This window comes from Taudactylus pleione, unplaced genomic scaffold (genome assembly GCF_031769625.1).
Source record: "Taudactylus pleione unplaced genomic scaffold, aTauple2 ptg000711l, whole genome shotgun sequence".
Classification (NCBI taxonomy): domain Eukaryota; kingdom Metazoa; phylum Chordata; class Amphibia; order Anura; family Myobatrachidae; genus Taudactylus; species Taudactylus pleione.
In genome coordinates this window covers 12637562-12660886 of record NW_028285113.1, presented here as the reverse complement: position 1 = coordinate 12660886, position 23325 = coordinate 12637562, and the positions used below count along the sequence as shown (strand labels likewise).

Below are 23325 nucleotides of genomic sequence, written 5' to 3'. Positions count from 1 at the left end.
TCACACTAGACCTCTTGTCACCTTGACGAGTCGTCCGCCGCCCCTGAAAATCAAACAAAACAATCCCCCTTCCTTCACAGACAAATCACACATACAATGCTGTACCAACTGGGTTACCTGATCGTATGCCCGAAAGCATGAACCTCACTTCCGGAAACTAAGTGAGCAGATAGGATACGTCTCTCCACAAACTCTCCGCTATAATAACGAGAAGATTCAATGCGACCAACAAATAAACGTTTTCTTACACACTATATGAACTAGGCTTGGAAACAATACTCATCTAGCGAAAACACTCACGTTACGGCTGTCCCTCTCTTTCTCTTCCCGGCCAGCCGGCCCTGTCTGTGCCCTCCGGAGAAAACACCGTTGCCTTGACTCTCTAGGCTGAATCTTTAGAGTTCCCACTACAGGGGTTCAGCACCGGAGCCACACAACCCCTTGCACTGACTCCAGAGGGGAACTTACTCAATCCCACCAAGTGGGGCCAACGCAGGTGATCTGAGTCTAATACTCGGATTACTTATTCCACAAGCCACCTACCAGCACTCGTTACCCAGCGATGCAGACCACTAGTGCCGGTCATTCTGCTGCGCAAGCTCACTGGCTTGTGGACGATCTCCAGTGTTCAGGCCCACCCTCCGGTGGCCAATCCCTAGGGATCTGAGCCTAACGCCCAGACTGCTTTGATGCTGGGCCTGATGCCCAAACCACTTTATACAAGGGGCCGCCTCTGGGAGTCACTTAGTGATCTGGGCCTGATGCCCAGACCACTTTATATGCAAGGCCCCCTCTGTTGGCCACTTAGTGATCTGGGCCTAATGCCCAGACCACTTTATATGCAAGGCCGCCTCTGGTGGTCACTTAGTGATCTGGGCCTAATGCCCAGACCACTTTATATGCAAGGCCACCTCTGGTGGTCACTTAGTGGCCTGGGCCTAATGCCCAGACCACTTTATAGGCAAGGCTGCCTCTTATTTACAGGCCTTGGGCCTAGCGGGTGGCACGGGCTTGGTGCCCACCTATTTAAGCCTCAAACGACCTGGGCCTAGTACCCAGGGCGCTGACAACGGAGGACAAATAGTTCCCTATAGGGCCTAATGCCCCCTGATAGCCCTGGGGCCTTGTGCCCCTCCTATATGGCCACAGGCCTAGTGCCTGACTATGTCCACGGGCATTTAGCCCAACAACATGTGACCAGAAGCAACTTTAAATATAAGTAAAGGTGACCCACGGCCGCCTACCCGTTCCGTTGGGAGAGCCTGCAGTGGGGAACTTCGATGAGCTCTTTAACTTTCCTCCACTGCAGAACTCTCCGGTCCTCAGCTTCGGCTCTGCTGCCCGCTGCCCGCCTCCCGCCGCTGTCTTCCTGTTCCATCAACAGCGCCTCAGTCTTCTGAAGTTGAGCGCAGCGTCTTCCGGCGCCTCTGGATCTCTTCCTCTCCATGGACAGTCTTCTTGACTTGCTCTCCGCCGACGGAGTGACTCGCCCCGCTCAGCAGCAATTAATATATGGAGCCGCAAGGGGGCGGAGCCATGACGCGGCGAGCCATGATTGGCTCGCCGTGTCAGAACTGGATTGGCTGTCCGCCCGGGAGCCATTACTGGCCTGCAAGCGGCGCCAAATTCAAAATCCACGTCGGTGGTTGGACGAGCTTGAATCTTTTCAGATGCAAGCTCGTCCAGCCCTGTCTCCTGCCGCCGCACCGCGATGCCCGATTGGCCGACGCCCGCCGGTCCAGTGTACACTGGATTTCGGGCCGGATCGGGCCCTGTACTGATGCCCCCGCTCACACATACGCTGATGATGGGTCCCTGCCGCTAATCTTAGCATTAGTCAGGACCAGTATAGCACTTCTTAATATTTCCGCGATAGTCAGATATGTCTGACCGGGAGATAGAGCGCGATCTTCCACCCATTTTTGCTATCCTGCAAGTCTTGGACTGCAGGTATTAGTGCGGAGGATTGGACTCAGAAAGGGTTATATATGCGGCGCCATCTGGTGCCAGGCCCCTTACACGATCCCCATTGGGCGGTTTGTTTCTCAGGATCCTCTCCATTGCGGATCACTGGGCAGGCCCCATTGTTGTAACTTGGGGTTACTTCACCATACTGCCCTTTTCATCTCAGGGTATCTCGCAGTTTCTTGCACTTTCCTCTGTGACACAGACTATCGTTCCCTGCCGGGGTTTTTCACAGCACATGAATTTTCCTCTGGTACCACAACAGTCTGTCATTCCCCTTGCAGGGATTACCACAACAGCCGCTCTGGGTGGATGTCGTTTTCTACGAAACACAAAATGGCGTGATATACGCCCTGTGGTTACTTCTCAGTTGGCTCTGCCGTGAACTGGATGATGTATCGGGCTCTTTCCCTCTCACGCGGGGGGAGCCGATTTCAAGAATTATTATTATCCCTGCTTTGAGGCTGGCAGTCAGGTCCATTCTGGTTATACAGAATGTCGATCCTGCACCTGTACCATATACCCTCAGTTTAACGTGGGGATCCCTGTTTCTGTCCAGTGGCTGGATCTCAGGGCGGGAGTCTGACTGTCGCCAGATACAAGGTATCACAAAAGCGATTTGGCCTCCTATTTCCCAATCGCTGAGGGTCATCACAAGTAATAGAAATCACCTCCTGGGTTGGATTTGCAGGTTACTCGTCTAATTACAGGTGTTATTACGCCTCCCATTCCTCCCTGGACGGATTCTATGGATCCGTAGGTGGTAACTTTGCCTGAAATCAATATACTCGCTTTCAGGGGCGGTTGCCTGTGCTACCATGGCTATCGCATGGTTGGTTAATACTATTGCATACTGGGCTGATGCATTTGTAACGTTTTTTCCCCTCCAACACGTCTGGGGTTCAAACGTCTTTTGTCGCTCACATAAGATATGCAGTTGTCATATATGGCAATACCTTCCTTGGATACCAGTCTCCTAACCTTCAGTGTTTCGGCTGCGACTGTATCCGCCGCTGTAACCTTGGGATGCGCTGTGGGAAAGCAGAGGTACAGATACCATCGATGGGGAAGATCTTGTTTAGTCCTGACCTTGACAAGTTTGTAGCAACATTGGCAGTATCCCTAAGACAGGATTACCGCCTTCAGCTACTCCCGCTACAATCAGGCTAAATCTGTTAAGTCTTTTTGTCCTCAGCGTCAGCCTAAGGGCCTGTTTTTTCCTAGGTTGTCGGCCTCCGCAAGGGCCACCATACCTGATACCGAGCAGACTTGGACTTCCAGATGACCCTGCTTCTAAACCTAAGGATAAACCTTCAGCCTGACGGGACAGGTCTACATCTGGGGGATTCCAGAGTGAGATACCAACTTTCTCAGTTCACCCAGTGCTGGTGTCAAGTCACCATGGAGCTTGGGTAGGAGTTGTAGTCTCTTGCAGGCGCAGCCTTTCCTTGCTCAGGTGGCCTCCTCACATGTCTTGTTACGCGGGCCCTTCTTCAGACCTGATCAAGGCCTTACAAAACCAGAAAGATATACAGTTTTTGTGGCCAGCCTCACTATCTCAGCGAGAGACTGGTTGTTCTACTTTCTTTCTGGGGCAGTGGTCGACTGGTCCTCATTTGCCTATCCTCTGTCTCAAATCCCTGAACCAGTTTCTAAAGGTGCCTGGACTCAGGAGGAGTTCCCTATGCTCCATCATCCGATGTTTGGAACCTGGGGACTTTATGGTATCTCTGCATATTCAGGACATGTACCAACGGGTACATATAGAGCCCTCTCATCGGCATTGGCACAGGTTTGCTGTGAAACAGCAACACTTACAATTTTCAGCCTCTGCCCTTTCGACTGTCCAGAGCCCCACCGGGGTTTACCAGATTTATGGATTTTCTGACAGTTCACCTGTTCAGTGTATCCGACTGCTCCAGTGTCTGGACGGCCTCCTGCTCTTAGCAAGATCACCGAGGTACTTTGCATCCATGTCAGGTTAACCATTGCTTCTTCACAGGCACAAATAGGTTAATCAACGGGGCAAAAGTCCTCCCTGCATCCCTCACAGGGTATACTTCATCTAGGAGCCCTGCGGGATTCTCAGAATCTGAGAATTCTTTTGACGTAAGACAAGATCTCCACTCTTCGACTAGGAGTGCGTGGATGTCTACGCAGTCGACATATGTCATTACACTCTGTAATGCACGTTCTAAAATCCAGAGAGTGTCTACCTTCGGAAGGGTGGAATATTCTCAGTTCCATTCAAGGCCTTTCCATAATCAGCTCCTCTCCAGGTGGAATGAGTTTTTCCATCAGATCACTGTTCAGACGATGATGCTCTCTCCGGTGGAGAGTCGGTCTCTGTCTGGGTGACTATGGCCATCTCATCCAGGGTAATCTTTGCTACGGATGCCAGTCTCTGGGGGGCAGTGTCTGGTCCGGATTCGTTTCGGGGCAGTTGGAAGTCTGTCGATTCCGCCCTGCCAATTAACTTGTTGGAACTTTAGGCTGTCTTGGGCCTTCACTCTGGCCTAACACATACTTCACGGTAAACCTGAAAAGGTTCATTCCGACAGTGTCACAACAGTGGCTTCCATCTAGGAGACACTGGTCGTTAGGTAGCATTGACAGGAATGTCACACATTCTGACATAGTGCGAGGGTCTCCTCCTGGCCATCTCTGCAGTGTTCATTCCGGGAGTTCTCCATTGGGAAGCGGACTTCCTCAGCTGTCACGAAGTGCATCCCGGGGACTGGTCTCTTTTCCACAACTCCTAGTGAGCAGAGGGGGCCTCCCAGAGGTGGTCCTCATGGCCTTCTGAATCTATCACATGATGTCGGTGTTAGAGTCCAGCACTGGAGGTACTGAAGCTACCTTCGGTGACGCATTTGTCAGTGAAGTAGACCTTCAACTTTGTGTACCGGTTTCCTCCAGTCTCAGGGTCCTTGGTTTTTCCCTAGACCTGGATCATTTGTTTTTGACTACGTCCCTACTGTGAAATGTTTTGAGCGCATAGACCAGATTTTGCTGGGTTCTACCACAGACTGTGGCATACATAATTCTTATGGTATCGTCCCTGTCACTACAATCCTCCGGTGTTTAGGATTTCCAGAAGTTCTGGCGTTCCTTCCAGCTGGCTTGGGTCTCGCCTTCTGCCTGGCCTTTCTAAGAGTGCGGATCACTGCACGGTCAGTAGGGTTCGGCTGTGGAATTGCTCCACTCTCTGGTATCCAATACATCCTTCAGGGTATTTTCTGGATTATGCCTCCCTTTATCTCCCCTAGGGGCTCCTTGGGATTTGGTAGTGGCTCTTCGTGCCCTCCTGGGACCTTCATTTGAACCAGTAGCTTTGATTGCCATTACATGGTCTATAGCTTAGTCTCTCTCTCTCTCTCTCTCATGGTGTTTGCATCTGCCAGGAGAGTGTCGGAATTGGGAGCGTTCTCATGTGGCTCCCTCTTCCGATTAGTCCACCATGTCAGGGTTGTGAGTTGCACTCTCCCTGTGTCTCTTCCTAAAGTGGTTTTTAAGTTCCATATCATTCTGGAACTTATGGTACTGACATTTCAGTCACCAGTCCTCTCAGCTGGTGTGGCCTCATTGACTGTGGTCTCTGGATTTATGTGATCCGTTCAAGTTTCTTCAGGAAATCAGTCTCCTTATTTGTGGTCTTTGGATTTCACAGGAAAGGATGGCCAGCCAATAGCCTGACGTTGGCTAGATGACTTCGTATGACTATCTCAGGGGCCTACACATAGGATAGGCCTGTTTCTGTGGATGCTTATTCTACTCGAACTGTGGGTTCCTCGTGGGTGGCTCGCTGTCGCACCTCGGCTGTTCTGCCATGCAAGGTGGCCACGTGGTCTTCTGTCCACACCTTTTTACGGTTCTATGCATTGGTTTCCTTTGCCTCTCAGGATGCTTCCTTTGGGCGACAAATTCTCCTCTCAGCACAGGAGCATCCCCACCCTTATAAGGACTGCTTTGGGACATCCCCAAGGTCAACCCTGTGGACTCCCTATGGGCCCTGAAGTAGAAAACAAGAGATATGGTATATAAGAACTTACCTTTGATATCTCTGTTTCTACGAAGTCCATAGGGTCCACAGGGCACTCGCCCTGACACACCTGGCTTCATATGGGCTGTGTTACTGGTCACCCATTTCCCATCTCCATCTCTGTGAGTATGGTCTTTCTCTCTTTCGCCTTTGGCTACTTAGAAACTGAGGTGCCTCTAGCTTGGGGACAGGGCTATAGAGAGAGTGGTCCCAGTGCATCCTGGGAGCTAAAAGCTTTAACTGCGCGGTGCCCAACCTATACCCCAAGGTCAACCCTGTGGACCCATGGACGTCGTAGAAACAGAGATAACAAAGGTAAGTTCTTACCATATCTCGTTTTTATTAAAACATACATGCACACACACGTACTCACACATGCATACACTATCTCACATACTCACCTAGTATCCCTGAAGCCAATCTGTCCTCTTCTCCAGTAGACAATCCATGGATTACCTGTAATACAAAAGTTCATACTCACCTCCTCCTATGCGTGGATCTGTTCTCTTCCAAAGTAGGCAAAACCTGGGTCTTGGCAAAAAAAACAAAAAAAACCCAATTGCCTGAGCCCACGAACATTAGTAGTGTTCTCCAAGAACACTACTACTCGAATGACAGCTCCACTGCGGTATTTCAGTTCATAAATCCTGGTGCGTATCGCTCACTGGCTGATAGAGGCGAGCCTTCCGCCTTTCAGCCAATGAGCGATTCTCACCATTGAATTCAATGGTGAGAACCCAGCATGCCCTTTTCAAAAATGGCGCCTCAGCGCCATTTTTAAAATTCAAAGATGGCCGCCGCGAGCCAATCATGGCTCGCGACATCACCCCGCCCCCTCAGCTGGCTTAAATACTGCCAGCACGAGTTGCCGTGCACTCAGTCGACGGCAGGGAGGCAGCAGAGAAGAGCTGCCGAAGACAGAAGAAGCCGCGGAAGCCCTGGATGGGCGACGGCCAGGAAAAGGAGCTTAAAGGCCGTCGCCCTCCAGGTGAAGACGCCATAGAAGTCCTTGGGGAGCGGCAGCCATGTAAAAGAGCTTAAGGCTGCCACCCCCCAGGTGAAGGTCCCACTAAATAAAATATTAAAAAACGGTGTCTGTCTTTTATTTTAATATTTATTTTGCAGGGGTACTATAGGTAGCAGCAGACCCTTAGTGCCCCGCCTGCTGGTACTTGTGGTTCTCCAAGTGCCAGTATGATGGGGATGCCTGCTGGGACCTGTAGTACTACTGCAAAAGACAATATTTATATATTCCTATGCACCACACAACACAAATCAACTCAGCACCCACCACCCAGGGTGCTGGGGATAGCCCTGGGCTATCAGCCTGGGGTGCCTTGGAGAGGAATCCCCGGCCTGGGCTGACTAGCAGTCAGGGGTGATGCTTCGGCTGGGGGGCCCGGTTAAAGGGCTCCCCAGGCTGTGGCATCACCCCCCTGCTAGAAAGGGTCCGGTGCTGGTTCTGGGAAATACAGGGGGGCCCTATGCATTTTTCCCCCTGTATTTCCCAGAACCAGGACCGGCTCAGAGCCCAGTGCTTGTTGCGCTAAGTATGGGGGACCCCTACGTCATTTGTCCCCAGTATTTTGGCAACCAGGACTGATTCTGAAAAGCCTGGTGCTGGTTGTGCTTCATACAGGGGACCCCTGCGTCGTTTGTCCCGTGTACTTAGCACAACCAGTACTGGGGCTCCAAAGCCCGATGCTGGTTGGTTTCTGGGGGGCGGTGCTACGTTTTTTTTACACATTCAATTTTTAACATAGATGCGTAGATCTCACTGCTGCATTTGTCCATCTGTGACATTGATTTGATTTTCTCAGGTGCATATGCACTACCAGTGAGCCCTCTGTCACCCAATGATGCCCCCTTTGCACTGCACCGCTGCCACTTCTCTGCACCACTGATGCTGCCGCTACCCCGCACGCCTACAGCCGTCTCGCACTCTGCACCTCCCATCCTGTGTGCTGTCCCCTCTTCCACCTGTTAGTTTACCATTTTGTTGCCCTTCGCCCCTGCAGGTGGCCTGGTTTGCTCATCCAAACCCTGATAGTTAATACATTTTAAAAAAGCTATGAAATTCCATAGACAAAAAGCCTTACAGTTTCACATGTCCCATTAAGGCTGCTTAGACAGGATCTGAAAATTCACAAAACCTATTGATTTACTGCCACTCAAACTCCAAAAAGCAATGAAATTACGATCATTAAGGCTGTGCAGATGGGATAAAAGCAGTGGGGATGGGGGGAGGAGACACAGCAGCATGGATAGGTGAGACACAAAGGCGTGTAGAGGAGGGAAGGTTAAGCAGTACAGGGGAGGGTAGCCAAAGTAATGCAGATGGGTGAAAAACAGTGGTGCGGATGGGGTAAACAGAGTGGCACGGTTTGGGGGGACAGCGACAAGGATGGGTGTAGAGAGTGGCATGGACATGGCAAGACACAGCAGTGCAGATGGGTAAAGACATATTGGTGCGAATAAGGGAATACAGACCAGCACAAATAGGAGAACACACAACAGTAGGGATTGGGGAAGACAAATTAGTGTGGATGGGTAGGAAGACAGAGTAGTGTGGGTGGGGGGAGGAGACAGAGTTCCACAGTTGGGGGGGGACAGAGTGGTGCAGATGGAGGAAGAAAGAGTGCCACAGAGGAAAGAAAGACAGCGGCGTGGCTTAGGGGAAGGCAGTGGTGCAGAAGGAAACATAGTGGCACGGATGCAGGGCGGTGCAGATGGAGAAAGACAGATTGGTGCGGATGAGAGAACACAGACTACCATAGTTCGGAGACCACACAGCAGTAGGGATTGGGGAAGACAGATTGGTGTGGATGGGGAGGAAGACAGAGTGGTGCGGGTGGTGGGGGGAGACAGAGTTGCACGGTTGGGGGACCAGAGTAGTGCAGATGGAGGAAGAAAGAGTGCCACAGATGAGAGAAAGACAGCAACGTGGCTGTGGAGAAGGCAAGGATGCAGGGTGGTGCGGCTGGGGAAAAACATTGGTGCAGATGAGGGGACACAGATTATCACAGTTGGGAGACCAGACAGCAGTAGGGAATGGGGAACATACAGTATAGCAGCATGGAGGCATATAGGGGAAGTGTACATGCATAGACAGAGTATGATATTATTAAAAATAAGGGAGCTGAACGTGTATTCTAAATGAGATAAATGTATGCAGAGAGAAGGATGTTGGAAGCCAGTGAGATTGTTTTGGTGATCAAATGGGAAGATTGTGGGGACTGAGTGGGATGTGGGAGCCACATAACTGCTCTAACCTCAGTTGCATAGACTGCATGTGTGTATTCCAATGAGCACACAATTCTGTGAATTAGCAGCTCCACCATTTTGTGAGTGACAGCAATCTCATTCTGTGATTGCTGAATCTGCAGTAAACCACAGGGTGTGATGGCATACCATATCTGTATTGCGCAAGGAACACGTCCATTAAGGCGTCAGCCCTAATGTTCGTAATTTCATTGCTTTTTGGAGTTTGAGTGGCAGAAAATCAATAGGTTTTGTGAATTTTCAGATCATGTCTAAGCAGCCTTAATGGGACATGTGAAACCGTAAGGTTTTAGGTCTATGGAATATATATATATATATAAATATATATATATATATATATATATATATACACACACAGGCACACTTAGTCAGCACACACATTTTAAATAAAACGTCCCCCTGAAAAGTTTATGCAACTGTGACATATATACATAAGCCCCACTCTACCCTCCACTTACCTGGTATGGGTGAAGAAGACAGGAAGCAGGATCTCGTTCATTCTGTGGTACTCCTCATCTCTGCCCTCTCTGACTCTCTCCTCCATGGGTGCGGTTCCATAACATTTATTTTTTCAGCTCCTCTTCCAACTCCCCCGATAAGCCACACCCCCTTTTCCCCTTCTCCAGCCTCTTGGGTTTCTGGGTAGGGAAACCTGGCTCCCCTTTGGTCGACAGCAGCCATCTTTTTGTAGCATGATATGGGGGCAGCCATTTTCTTTTAGCCCCTTTCCACCTGCTACTTGGATCTCTCTCTAGCTGGCAGCGGCCGGGGAGCAGGAGCATCCTCTGCCTGCCGCAGCCTGATAGCCCTAGTATACTAAAATTGTACTGGCCCGGAGGGCAGATGGCACCCTGCCCAGCCCGCCCCTGGGTAGCAGTACAAACCATCAATTTATGCAAAAAACGGTAATGGATAGAGACTCCTTAGATCAAATAATCATGACATATTGACATTTATTAGAATAGTGAGTACCCTTATGGACAAGGCAAACAGAGAAAAGTAACTATAAATCACAAATATAAAACCAAAGTGGTATGCACTGGGACCCCTTGATCACCGAATCTCGAAGACTTCCGTAAATCCAATCAAGGGGGTAGATGAAATTGGGTCCCAATGCATAATTTTTTTCGGTCTGCAGCGAATTTGTGGAATACCCTCCCATGCACAATATGACCTCTAGTCTCCAAACCTTCAAGTGCTCCCCGAAAATGCCTCTCTTCAGAGAAGCTCTTCAAATTCCAGAACCACCCACATAACCTCCATAAGCAATCTTACCCAATTACATCCCCTCTATACAGTTCACACACAAACTTTTCTTCACTTTCACATCCTCTGTGTGACTGGCTGATACAGCCCACCTAGAACCTCTGCAATATGGCTGGACCCTTATGTAAAAGGTAGCACCTGTCCTTGTGTATCAATGCCTATTTCGAGCAGCGCCCTCTGACCTCCAAGTCTGTCTATTATCCAGTCTTGTTTTATTACTGTTCATTTCCAGTTGTAAAGCACAACGGAATATGCTGTTAATAATAGAGGTTATCAGGTAATGTAATGCGTCTACTTCACCCAATGGATCATTGTGAGAGACATATTATTTGTAGTTAATATCGCCAACATTTCATGCATACAATTGTGCTACCTGTGTCCATTTGTGAGCTGTTAGGAGACCAACAGGAATCACCCAAGGACTACTTAGCATTAGAAAGTTATAGACTGACCAAAATACTATAGGGACCAATGGTTGAGGAATATTTTTCTATATAATGGTATATTCACTTTACTACTACTCAGTTAAGAAGGTCTTATTAAAAAAAAAAAAAAAAAAAAAGCGCATAAACAAAATGTAAACTTGATACAAGTAAACTTTAATCAATTTATTTTTATTTGGAAGGAAAATAAATTATACAACTTAAAAATAAAATTCAAATATTAAGCAGTACATTTCTGAACTGCCATAAACATCTGCTTAATGTCAATGCTGCACAGCATTATCCATCATTTTGTAGTGGCACACATTCAAAATGGTAAATACGGAACTATGTATATATATTTACAAGCTAAAAATATTTTCCCAACACTCCAAGACTAGGTAATGTGTGCATACAAGAAAGCGTGCCTCTCTGTTTCACAGACTGCATTCTTAGGTAAATCTTAGTTATAGGAAACATCCTGTATAACTTCTCAACCTGCCTCACTTTTGTATCGATAAAATTTGCACCACAAAAAGGACAACGCTATTGGTTGAATTCTATTAAGAATGTCAGAAAAACATTGCAAAAAGGAAGCAAGGAAAAAAAAAAAGCCATTATGGCATTCGTAAAATGAATGCATGATTTGCAGGTTTTCAAAAATGTACAGACAGTATTAAAATAAATAAAGCGGAAGACAAATTGAGCAACTACTCTCTCATGGGTGCTGGAAGCAGGGATCATGGTCATTTAAAAAAAAAAAAAAAAAATTTTTTTGTACGGCCACATATCCAATTAAATAAAATAGCCAGTGCATTTTCCAGTTTCCAAAGTGAGTACACAAAAGTTTCACCAGCAATTTTGAAAACAATGCGTACAAGGTAAAATTTTTATAAAATCCCTATATAGTCAATAAATGCAGCCCAGCACCCCGAAATAATTTCCTTAGACACATTGTCACGTAAAAAAAAAAAAAATATATATATATATATAAAGGGATAGCATGTTATACAGTATATAATTCCCATGGCTCTAAGATGATGCTATGATTGAATTTTCTTTAATATGGTGATTTAAACAAATCAATATTTTTCAATTTAGCATCTTCGACCACCAAACAATGTAGAAGTCATTACAATAGGGTATGGCTTTCCCATTTCCGCAACAGTAATAAATGTTATCACGACTCAATGTAAGAATTCAAGTGTACAATATAGTTCACAAAACGTAACTTTCAAGCTGCGATACATTTCTGCAGGTAGGAAAAGTATATTTTCCCTATTGTTCAGATGCAACTAGCTACATTTGGAAGTTACTTTTTCTTGAGCAAAATGTATCCCTTAAAGTAACTAGAAACTGCTTGTTTATTACTCCCCCCCCCCACACACACAAGAAAAAAAAAAAACACACAGAAAATTAAAAACCCTTCATATGCTTTGTAGATTTGCACAGCTCTTCTGGACGAAATTGTATTGTCAAAATGATTTAGTCTTTATTATTCTGCGATTACATTACAGTATAATGTATGGCAAACCAAATTAAGTTTCATAATGAAATTCACAGTAAAACATGCCATTAAATACCAATTTCCATGTCGATTTTTTTTTTAAAAGCTCAACGCAATTGTGCAATACTGTAAATGTCTCACTATTCACTAACATTCAGCCGGATTCGACGCCTTTATATAAAAAATGTGGAACTGATCACACAGATGACAAGAAACATTTTTCCAAAAATGTGTGATTTATGGGAAGCTTAAAATATAAATAGCCATGACCACAGATTATTCAATATATCCCCAAATAATTCAGCAATGTCATGGTCGCCCCCCCTCCCTCCAACAAAAAAAAATCATCATGGCAATTTAATTCTTAGATGGAGGGTCTGAGAGGATCATTGTTTTGAAAAAATAATTAGAGAGAAGTGTGATGGAGAGGGACTTTAAGAGATGCCGAAATAAACAGCTACATAAGCTACAATCTTATAGAATTCATTTAAATGCAAGAGAAAAAAGTTGCTCATGGGACATGCCCAATAGATATACATATTTTTGTAAGGTACAAAGTGGCGTGTTCTGCATGGACCTGAAATATGACAGATCTCTTTTCTTGGGCGGGCAGGAGGCGGGTGTTCTAGAAAATTCAGTTCTTTTTTTCTTTATACACCAATCATCAAGGAGATGATGAGGACTGGCACGTTTAGTATGCAACCATATTATCAAGATACTATTGAAGTTTGTATTTATGTGGTTGCCTTAGTGATACACGCAAGACACATGCAACTCAACATACCAAGAGTGCAATTTTTTGCAGCCCGTTTTTAAATATACTGTATATGTTTGGAACACAATGTATAGAAACCTTTTCTCTCCAGAGCCCATTTTAATTATATACAGTGCTAGCACAGAGGTGAGATTATATATAGTCTGTATACACAAAGACATACATATAATTAAGTGAAGCAATATGGCTTGACAGATTAAGCACCAAAATGTTGTACATCTACATTAAGAACAATCTTAAATAGAGCCCCTTAAATTCAAAGACTAATTTCACGGTGTCCAATTTCCGCAAATGATCGTAATTGGCAATTTTAACAATCTGGATGTACGATCGAAACTGATGTTTATGTAGTTTTGAATCATCAATTGCATTATAGATATCCACTACAAGGTTTGGTTATTGAAACACCGGTATATTGTATACAGTGTTGTCTGGTATAATACATATAACTCAATATTTAATTTAATGCTCAAAACCACCGGTGTTCAGTGTTTAAGACTAGACACTAAAACTATATCTGTATATCCCTCGGAAATTTTTTTTTTTTTTTTAACAGTAGCTGTATTTTAGTTTAATTTTTTTAAAGCATTCAAATTAATGAGGGAGTTTGAAGGGGGCAAGGGGGGAGAGAGATAATTAACAGACACTGAAAGATATTTACAAACATTGCTCGAAAGTATTATCAGCAGCAGAACATGTACAGCCTGATATTTCTCTAGTCTAACCTGCACTACACAGATATATCTGATTGCTTGCTGGTTACTATGGTTTTAGAGCAGATTTGCCATTTTGTTTTAAACAATGTTCATAAATACCCTTCAATGGATTACATTGCCCTAGAAGAAATAATTATATAATGTAGTGTATAACAGTCCACCTGTGAAGAATCCTGTTGTGCAAATCCACGTATAAGCACTGGCCATTATGACAATTTCCCTCCCCCTTCCAAGGAAAAAAATTAACTAAACATAAAAACATTCTTTCAGCTGAAGTATGGTTAGAGACCTCTAAGACACCTGAATGGATAAAAACCATGGAAAATTCCAAAATTAATTATGTGAAAATGAAGTTTAAAACTATATAAAAATATCAGGTGTAAATATTTTCATTTATTTAGATATACATCCTAAAGATGATGGTGTTGGCTTTGCGAAATTTATGAGTATGTACAAACACACACATATACATATGTACAAAAAAAGAAAATATATATATATATATATATATATATATATATATATATATATGATACACACACATACGTGTATCTGTAAAGATTAATACACAAAATATATAACTAGATACATAGGCACATATCTAGACATATGTATATACAAATGCATCATCTACAATACAGTATATTTTTGTTGGCAGTCTCCGCTGTAGAATTAAACCTCCAACATAGGATCGAGGGATAATCCTATAAAGAGATAAAAGGTGCCACTTACCCAGTTATGCTCATTATTAATCTTTTTTTTCGCGAATACTTAAATTTCATTGATCCTGTCTTAATACACTTCAGAAAAATATTGTGCACTTTTTATTTTTAAGGGTGAGAAATACATGTCCACTGATCACTGAGCATGCCTCAAATAGTATAATTTTATTTGGCTGTCCAATGTTATTACTCCAACTACCCCCAGGCATGAGTGTAGCAGATAGAACACATTGGAATGGATCAAGCTAATTTTTCTTGATTTTAATATTTAGACTTCGCTGCTCTCTGTGCCCTCTTACGAGGTTTCCTTACATTGATCACACCTTTAAAATCAATATATAATCAGTAAAAGCCCTGCTTATGAGTCCCCATGTCCACTCATTAATACAAAACCTGTTCAGATTAATGATATGCGTAAAAGATTCACAAATGTTGTGCAGGAACAAACATTAGCATGTGTGAAATTTATACAATACTTAGATATGAAAGTGCTATATTTGGAGGTGGGGGGCTCATTGGATGTTTTTTTTTTGGTATTTCTTCTTTTCTTTTAATAAACAAAGTCTAACAGTAACAGCGATGAATCAGTGCAGGAAATTGTGTTTCCCCCTCCCCCTGGGGGTAAATGGTTATTGTTAACAAAAAAAGCTAAGATTTCCTGGTTGGAACAAATGAAATCTACAAGCTCAAAGTTCTTCCAAAACAATTTTTTTTCCCATTAAAATAGCATGCTAGTAAAACGATGTGAAAAATGCTGTCATGCTGGCAGAATGACATTGGCAATATATTTTTGTCCTTCAGAAAGGTAAGGCAGGAGGGGGAACGTTAATATTTATGCAGTACAAAAGTCCAGAGTGAGTTGGCTTTGAGCATAAATACTTAGAAAGGGCCTGCTTCGAGCACTCGGGTTTGGTTCTCCAGATTTGCCAGACAGGCTCTCCAGGTTATGCCATGTATATGAACGTGTTGATGTCGCACTCATCCCTTCGGATGTACTTGTGTTCGATAAGCCATTCGATCTGTTCCTTTATCATTTTTTTCTGCGGCAAGAACATATTTTTCAAAATTTCTACAAGTTCGGTTTGGAGCTGAGCATTAGTAATCTTCTTCCTCATCTTCATGATTTGTATAATAGCCTCCTGGAAAGAAAAAAAAATAGATTTTAGGTAAAATTAAACAACAACAAAAGTATCAGCAAGGCAGCAAGAGTAGAACAAAGTTACTTACAGTGCATCCGGAAAGTATTCACAACGCTTCACTTTTTTCACATTTTGTTATGTTACAGCCTTATTCCAAAATGGAATAAATTACTTTTTGTCTTCAAAATTCTACACACAATACCCCATACTGACAACGTATAAAGTTTGTTTTTGCGATTTTTGCAAATTTAATTGAAAAAAAAAAAAAAAAACTAAGAAATCACATGTACATGAGTATTCACAACCTTTGCTCAAAACTTTGTTGACGCACTTTTGGCAGCAATTACAGCCTCAAGTCTTTTTGAATATGATGCCACAAGCTTGGCACACCTATCTTTGGGCAGTTTTGCCCATTCCTCTTTGCAGCACCTCTCAAGCTACATCATGTTGGATGGGAAGCGTCGGTGCACAGCCATTTTCAGATCTCTCCAGAGATGTTCAATTGGATTCAAGTCTGGTATCTGGCTGGGCCACTCAAGGACATTCACAGAGTTGTCCTGAAGGCACTCCATTGATATCTTGGTTGTGTGCTTAGGGTCGTTGTCCTGCTGAAAGATGAACCGCTGCCCCAGTCTGAGGTTAAGAGCGCTCTGGAGCAGGTTTTCATCCAGGATGTCTCTGTACATTGCTGCATTCATCTTTCCCTCTACCCTGACTAGTGTGTCCCAGTAACTGCCACTGAAAAACATCCCCACAGCATGATGCTGCCACCAACATGCTGCACTGTAGGGATGGTATTGGCCTGGTGATGAGTGGTGCCTGGTTTCCTCCAAACATTGCCTGGCATTCACGTCAAAGAGTACAATCTTTGTCTCTCATGGTCTGAGAGTCCTTCAGGTGCATTTTGGTAAACTCCAGGCGGGCTGCCATGTGCTTTTTACTAAGGAGTGGCTTCCATCTGGCCACTCTACCATACAGGCCCGATTGGTGGATTGCTGCAGAAATGGTTGTTCTTCTGGAAGGTTCTCCACTCTCCACAGAGGAATGCTGTAGCTCTGACAGAGTGACCATCGGCTTCTTGGTCACCTCCCTGACTAGGGCCCTTCTCCCCCGATCGCTCAGTTTAGACGGCCGCCCAACTATAGAAAGAGTCCTGGTGGTTCCGAACTTCTTCCATTTACGGATGATGGAGGCCACTGTGCTCATTGAGACATTCAAAGCAGCAGATATTTTTCTGTACCCTTCCCCAGATTTGTGCCTCGAGACAATCCTGTCTCGGAGGTCTACAGACAATTCCTTGGACTTCATGCTTGGTTTGTGCTCTGACAGGTCTATGTGGGACCTTATATAGACAGGTGTATACCTTTCAAAATCGTGTCCAATCAACTGAATTTACCACAGATGGACTTTTTACACGTTGTCATTATGGGGTATTGCTTGTAGAATTTTGAGGATAAAAATTTATTTATTCCATTTTGGAATAAGGCTGTAACAAAATGTGGAAAAAGTGAAGCGTTGTGAATGCTTTTTTTTTTTAATTGAGTATTTTTTATTGGAATTTACATAATACCAACACCCAATAAAAAGCAAGAACAATAACATAAAACAATACAGATAAATCGACATAACAATTAAGTAGACACATAATAATGTGATACATATTTGGGCAATACATATATAGTCCTAAGTTAACAGTTTACTAAAAAATATTGTCCCAACTATATAAAGATATTACACATATTATACATCAGAACTAATTTGGTATGGCTCAGTCCTAAGTACAAAAATATGCTAGCAATATAACACAATTAGGACATCAATTCCACAATATTATTAAACATATCACACAGTGATCAAATTCACCTTATCTTATTAAATAACAATACAATATAAATAACAAAAAAAAAAGAAAAAGAAAAGAAAAAATTTAAATGAAAGAGAAGAGAAGCTCCTCCCGTGCCTGCACCTATACCATACAGCAGTAAACAATATTTAGGCATTAAACATCAGGGAGAGCGTACCTGGACTCACTCCATCTACTCCAAAATGGCCAAATTTGAACTCTGCCATTCGAGTTAGATAAAGGAATTTCTCCTGCCGAACAGTGGTATGGACCAATGCAAGCCATGCACAAAAGTCCAGACCCTGAGAGGCCAACCAGGTGCGAGCAATATTAACCTTAGCCAGAGTACACATATTACTGATGAACTGCCTAGCATATTTATCAAGAATGGTATCCTCCAAGACACCCAAACAACATACAATCGAAGTAAGAAGAGGGGCATGAATTCCAGTGGTGGAAAGAACATGTATAACCTTACCCCAAAATGTCTGTACTGAGGGGCAATCCCAGAGTAAGTGCCAAAAAGTACCAACAGCCATCTGACACTTTGAGCAAACATTAGAAGCAAGGCCACCAAATTTCGCTAACCTAATTGGAGTTAAATAAACTCTATGTAAAATATATCGCTGAATCTGTTATCTTACAGAGGTAGTGGAGGTGCGGGCAATACACAGAGCCATATCCCAGTCGCTATCAGTTCTTGATCCCACATCCGCCTCCCATTTTTCTTTAAGATTAGATAACTTGGATTTGTGGTGAAAGGCCGAAAGGTATGAGTAAATAAAAGACAAAGACCTACGGTGATCCAATGAGATAAGTACTGTCTTAATGGGAAAGGACTGAATGTCAGGAGGACCAGCTCTAAACTGAACACTGAGGGTGTGCCTAAGTTGCAGAAAACTGTAAATATGCTCTAGATAGAGAAAACTCCTCCTGCAGTTGAGAAATGGATTTAAAGTATAGAACCGACATAACTGTCCTAGAGTGTGAATACACTTGGTGCCCCACACTTGTCTAGTTTGAAGTGACCTCAATTCAGGCAGTGCCCTAGAATTCCACAAAGGTATATCAGGATCCAGTCCAGGAGATTGCGTGATAACAAGGGCTGCCAGCCAAATCTTAACGTCCTGTATTAGTAACTGGGGAAGGGATCTATTAACTCTATCACTCAACAAGGCCTGTAGGGGCATGTGACCAGGGGAAGCCTGAGACACCATCAATGAGTGTAGAGCAGTAGGAGAATTGTCCTGGAACCATTCCCTCACATGAGAGAGTTGTGCCGCGTAATAGTATAGTCGAAATTAGGGAGCGCCAATCCTCCAACAGATTTAGGCCTCGTCAATATTTTTAATCTAACGCGAGATCGTCTATTCGCCCATATCAGAGAAGATAGCATACTGTCCAATTTACGAAATACTGAGGCAGGAGATAAACACTGGGGACTGCTGAAATATATATAATAGTTTAGGTTGTACTATCATCTTTATCAGGGTGATCCTGCCTGTAACTGTGAGGGGCAGTGTAATCCAAGATTTAATTTGGTCTTTTAAGTATTCATATAGAGGGTCCAGGTTAAGCCTTATATAGTCATGCTGGGAGTTTGTAATGTGAATACCCAAATATTTAAACTGGGGGACCCATCGCAGGGGGAGAAAAATGGGAGAAGGTAAAGAGGGTTGTCCTCTAAGAGGGAGGATAAAGGATTTATTCCAATTAATTTTTAACCCAGAGTAATCGCCAAATAAATTAATAACTAATAAAGAGCTACATGCATAGCCACTATATAATTAGCTAAAAATAAGAGTAAATCGTCGGCATTAATTGAAGGCCCATAATCTGAGGGTATGACCTCAAGGCACAGGCAAGAGGCTCAATTGCTTACGCAAAAAAGGTCGGGGATAGTGGGCAGCCCTGTCTCGTACCCCTTTCTAATAAAAAGGGTGAGAAAATAAATCCATTTACAGAGATCCTAGCCACAGGCCTATAGTAAAACAGCTGAACCCACCATAAGTATACAGGGCCAAAACCCATACATTTCATGACCTCCCAAAGGAATGGCCACTCCACAGAAATAAAAACCTTAGCTGTGTCCAAAGAGACAATGACTGAGGAGGACTCGTCCCCATGGGAGGCCTGAACATGAGTAAACACACGTCTCACGTTAATAGAAGTGGACTTGCCTGGCATAAAGCCTGTCTGATCCGAGTGGACCACAGGAGGTGACAACCTGATTAAGTCTTAAATACAGAATTTTGGCCAGGATTTTCACGTCCGTCGGTATTAAAGAAATAGGACGGTACGAGTCCGGGAGCCTGGGGGTCTTTATCAGGTTTTAATAATACAATGATGTATGTAGTAGTGCTTCTGACATAGATGGTGGGAGGGTATTCATTTCAAACAGTTCATTATATAGCTCTAATAGTTTAGGGACAAATACATTGGCATGCTTTTTATAAACCTCTAGTGGGATACCGTCTGTACCTGGTGCTTTACCCCCAGGAAAAGAATTAAATGGCTCCATCCACCTCCTCTAAAGTCAGTGGAGCGTCAAGAAAGGTTTTAGCCTCTGGAAAAAGGCGTTGCAACCCAATTGATGTAATATATGCACGCAAATCCTCCAAGTCGCATGACAAATGAGACCTATAGACTTCCTTGTAATATGATAGGAAGACATCAGCAATATCAGAGATGGGCGTGGCCACACAACCGTCACTACCAACAATCTCCGAAATGGCAATAGCAGGTCGGGAGGACTGGACCAATCTCGCTAGTTAACTACCTAGTTTATCAGCATTAACATATTGGGAGTTAGCACGAAACTGTAGTTGACGATTAGTTCTGTCTAATAGGTGGGCAGACCATGCCTCCTGAGCGACCAACCATTTAATTCGAGAAGCATCAAGCCCATCTTGTAGAAACTGGAGTTCAGAATTTCTACAAGTGCATTCCAACTCAACCTCCTTATCCCTACAGTGTTTTTAAATTTTGACCACCCTTTTCAACAAAGTACATCTCATGAAAGCCTTAAAGGAATCCCAAATTACATCAGACCTAGCAGACTCAAAGTTATCACCAAAATAGCCCGTCCAAAGTGCCTCAAGCTCTGACCCTGCCCCCATCTGCGTCAACCAAGAGGGAAGCAGCTTCCAGAATTTCTGTCCCCTTGGTCCGCCTAAATCTAATCCCATTACCAAAGGAGAGTGGTCTGACACCCCTTAAGTCATATATTCAATTTTAACTATCACAGAGAGCAGGCCGGGTGAAACCAGTGCCATGTCAATCCTTGAGAAAGAGTTAAAGGAGGAGGAGAAACATGAAAACTGGCACACCTCAGGATGCTTTTTGCGCCAGGTATCAACCCAACCTAAACCATCAATAAACCTTGCAAAACTAGTATTCGTTAACCCCTGAGTGCCCGGAGTCTGCCGCCATCTGTCCAAATACCCATTGATAGTGTTGCTAAAGTTCCCCAGGCATATAATATGAGTATTAGGGGAGTCAGCAATAAATCCAGTTGCTAATTTTAGTACATCGTAGCTAAACGAAGGAGGGATATAAACTGCCAATAAGAAAAGCGGAGTGGATTGAATTTTACAATCTAGAAATACAAATCTCCCATATGTATTAGTCTGGACTCTATTCAGCACAAAGGGCACATTTTTATTTATGAGTACGGATACCCCCCTAGATGATGTGGTGTGGGAGGCATGATATGCCCAGCCTACCCAAGGACGTTTTAATGAAAAAACTCTGCTGCCCACCAAGTGGGTTTCCATCAGGAAAGCAATATCCGGACAATATTGTTTAAGGAGTGTAAGAATCAATGACTTATTAATCTTGTCATTAGCTCCACGAACATTCCAGATCAACAGATTCAGCATTAGCGTAAATATCAATTGTATATAACAAGAATAAGATCAGGCCCAGACCAGACCCCCCATTCAAAATATTATGACCCCATGATGAACAGTACTGTGCAGGCAAGAAAAAGAGCAAGAAAAAAATTAAAATAATAATAATAAAAAAAAACCATTCATAACGTAACCTTACATACCCCCCCCCCCTCCTTGTATACCACCCCAATTGCTGGCATACCTAGACCCTGAATACAATTTAAACTTAGCTACCCACTATGCCGTAGAACCCAGCCAAGTGGCGGAGCAAACGGAAAGCAGAAGCCACCAAAGCAATGAGGCTCTCCAGCGTATATAAGACCAATAGAACATGACATAAATTGTCTATAATCCAATGCATTACCGTCTGAAATACATATTCAAATATAAACATAAAAGAGGAAAAAGTTGCTGCAGGTCACATACATCAGAATAACAGTTATCGCTACACAAATAGGTACAAAATACATAAAACTGTGCACCTTCAATACAAAAGAATAAGCAACATTGCATATAAGAAGAAAAGTAGCCCGACTACGGGCGGCCAGAAGTAGATAAAACAGTTGCCCTGTGATCCAACCATACAGCAGCCATGCGAGGGGAAACAAAAAGTTTGAATTCACCAACAGCCACAGCTCACAATTTAGATGTAAACATCATGGCGGACTGTATATTCATTTCACAAAGACGTCTTTTGTCTCCAACATAGAACATGACAAGGTATATACTTTCTAATATCTATTGCATTACCGACTGAGATATAAATTTAAGCAGGAACATAGAGAAGGGTAAAGCTGCTGCAATACACTCACAGCATTACAACAGTTAGTAATGCATACTAATAAACAGAGTACATAAAACTATGCACCTACAATACAAGAAAAAACAGGTATCAATGCATATAGGACTAAGAGAGAGTAACCAGACTACGGGCGAGCACAAATATACATATCAGTCAGGAGCCATTTGTCTGGCACCAGGTACCCTATGGTCCAACCATGCCGCAGCATCACGGGGGGGAGGCAAAAAATTTGGACTCTCCATCTACTACAACTCTCAATTTAGATGGAAACAGCATGGCGTACTGTATATTCAAATCACAGAGGCGTCTTTTGATGGGGATGAATTTAGCCATATCCCTCTGAACTTCAGCAGCGAAATCCGAAAATGCAGAAACTTTCACTCCGTTGCGTTCCAGTGGGCCCTTCACCCTAGCCAATCGGAGCAGAGTCCTGGTCAAAATAATGCAAGAATTTTGCCATGAAGGTGCGCGGAGGGGCCCCAGGAGGCAGCGGTCTAGCAGGAACAAGGTGCGCCCTTTCCACCACAAATTGAGCTGAGAATGAGTCGCGGCCATACGTATCCACAAACCAGTTTTCCAAGAAGGCCTCGGGAAATGACCCCTCCTCCTTTTCTGGCAAGCCGACAAAACGAACGTTATTTCGTCTCAATCGACCTTCTATGTCGGCAATTTTATTCTGCATTATAGAAAGTTGGGAGGTCAAGGTTGATAATTGCGTTTTCAAAGGACCATGTGAATCCTGCAGTGTAGAGGTGCGAGGTTCAGCTTCTCTAACTCTCTCGTGGACTCGCTGCAGATCCTGAAGCATGTCAGCTTGTACTTTCCCTATTTTATCAGATAACCTCTGCTCACTGGAATTGACAGCCTCCAAAACCTGTTGAAGAGTGACCTCCGTTGATGATGAAGAGGAGGAGATAGCATGGGACTGGGAGTCCAAGTGAGACAGCTGAA

At 43.9% G+C, this 23325-nt stretch overlaps 1 protein-coding gene across 2 annotated transcripts in view; it reads right to left on the bottom strand.

Annotated features, from left to right (window-relative positions):
* Positions 1-11181: 11181 nt before the first annotated feature.
* Positions 11182-23325, bottom strand: part of CUL5 (cullin 5) — an 83077-nt gene continuing 70933 nt past the window's right edge. For both annotated transcript variants that reach the window (XM_088456754.1, XM_088456755.1), the window contains exon 19: positions 11182-15836. In XM_088456754.1, coding sequence (XP_088312880.1) covers positions 15642-15836 — 195 coding nt within the window. In that variant the 3' untranslated portion in view covers positions 11182-15641. The remainder of the gene's footprint in view (positions 15837-23325) is intronic.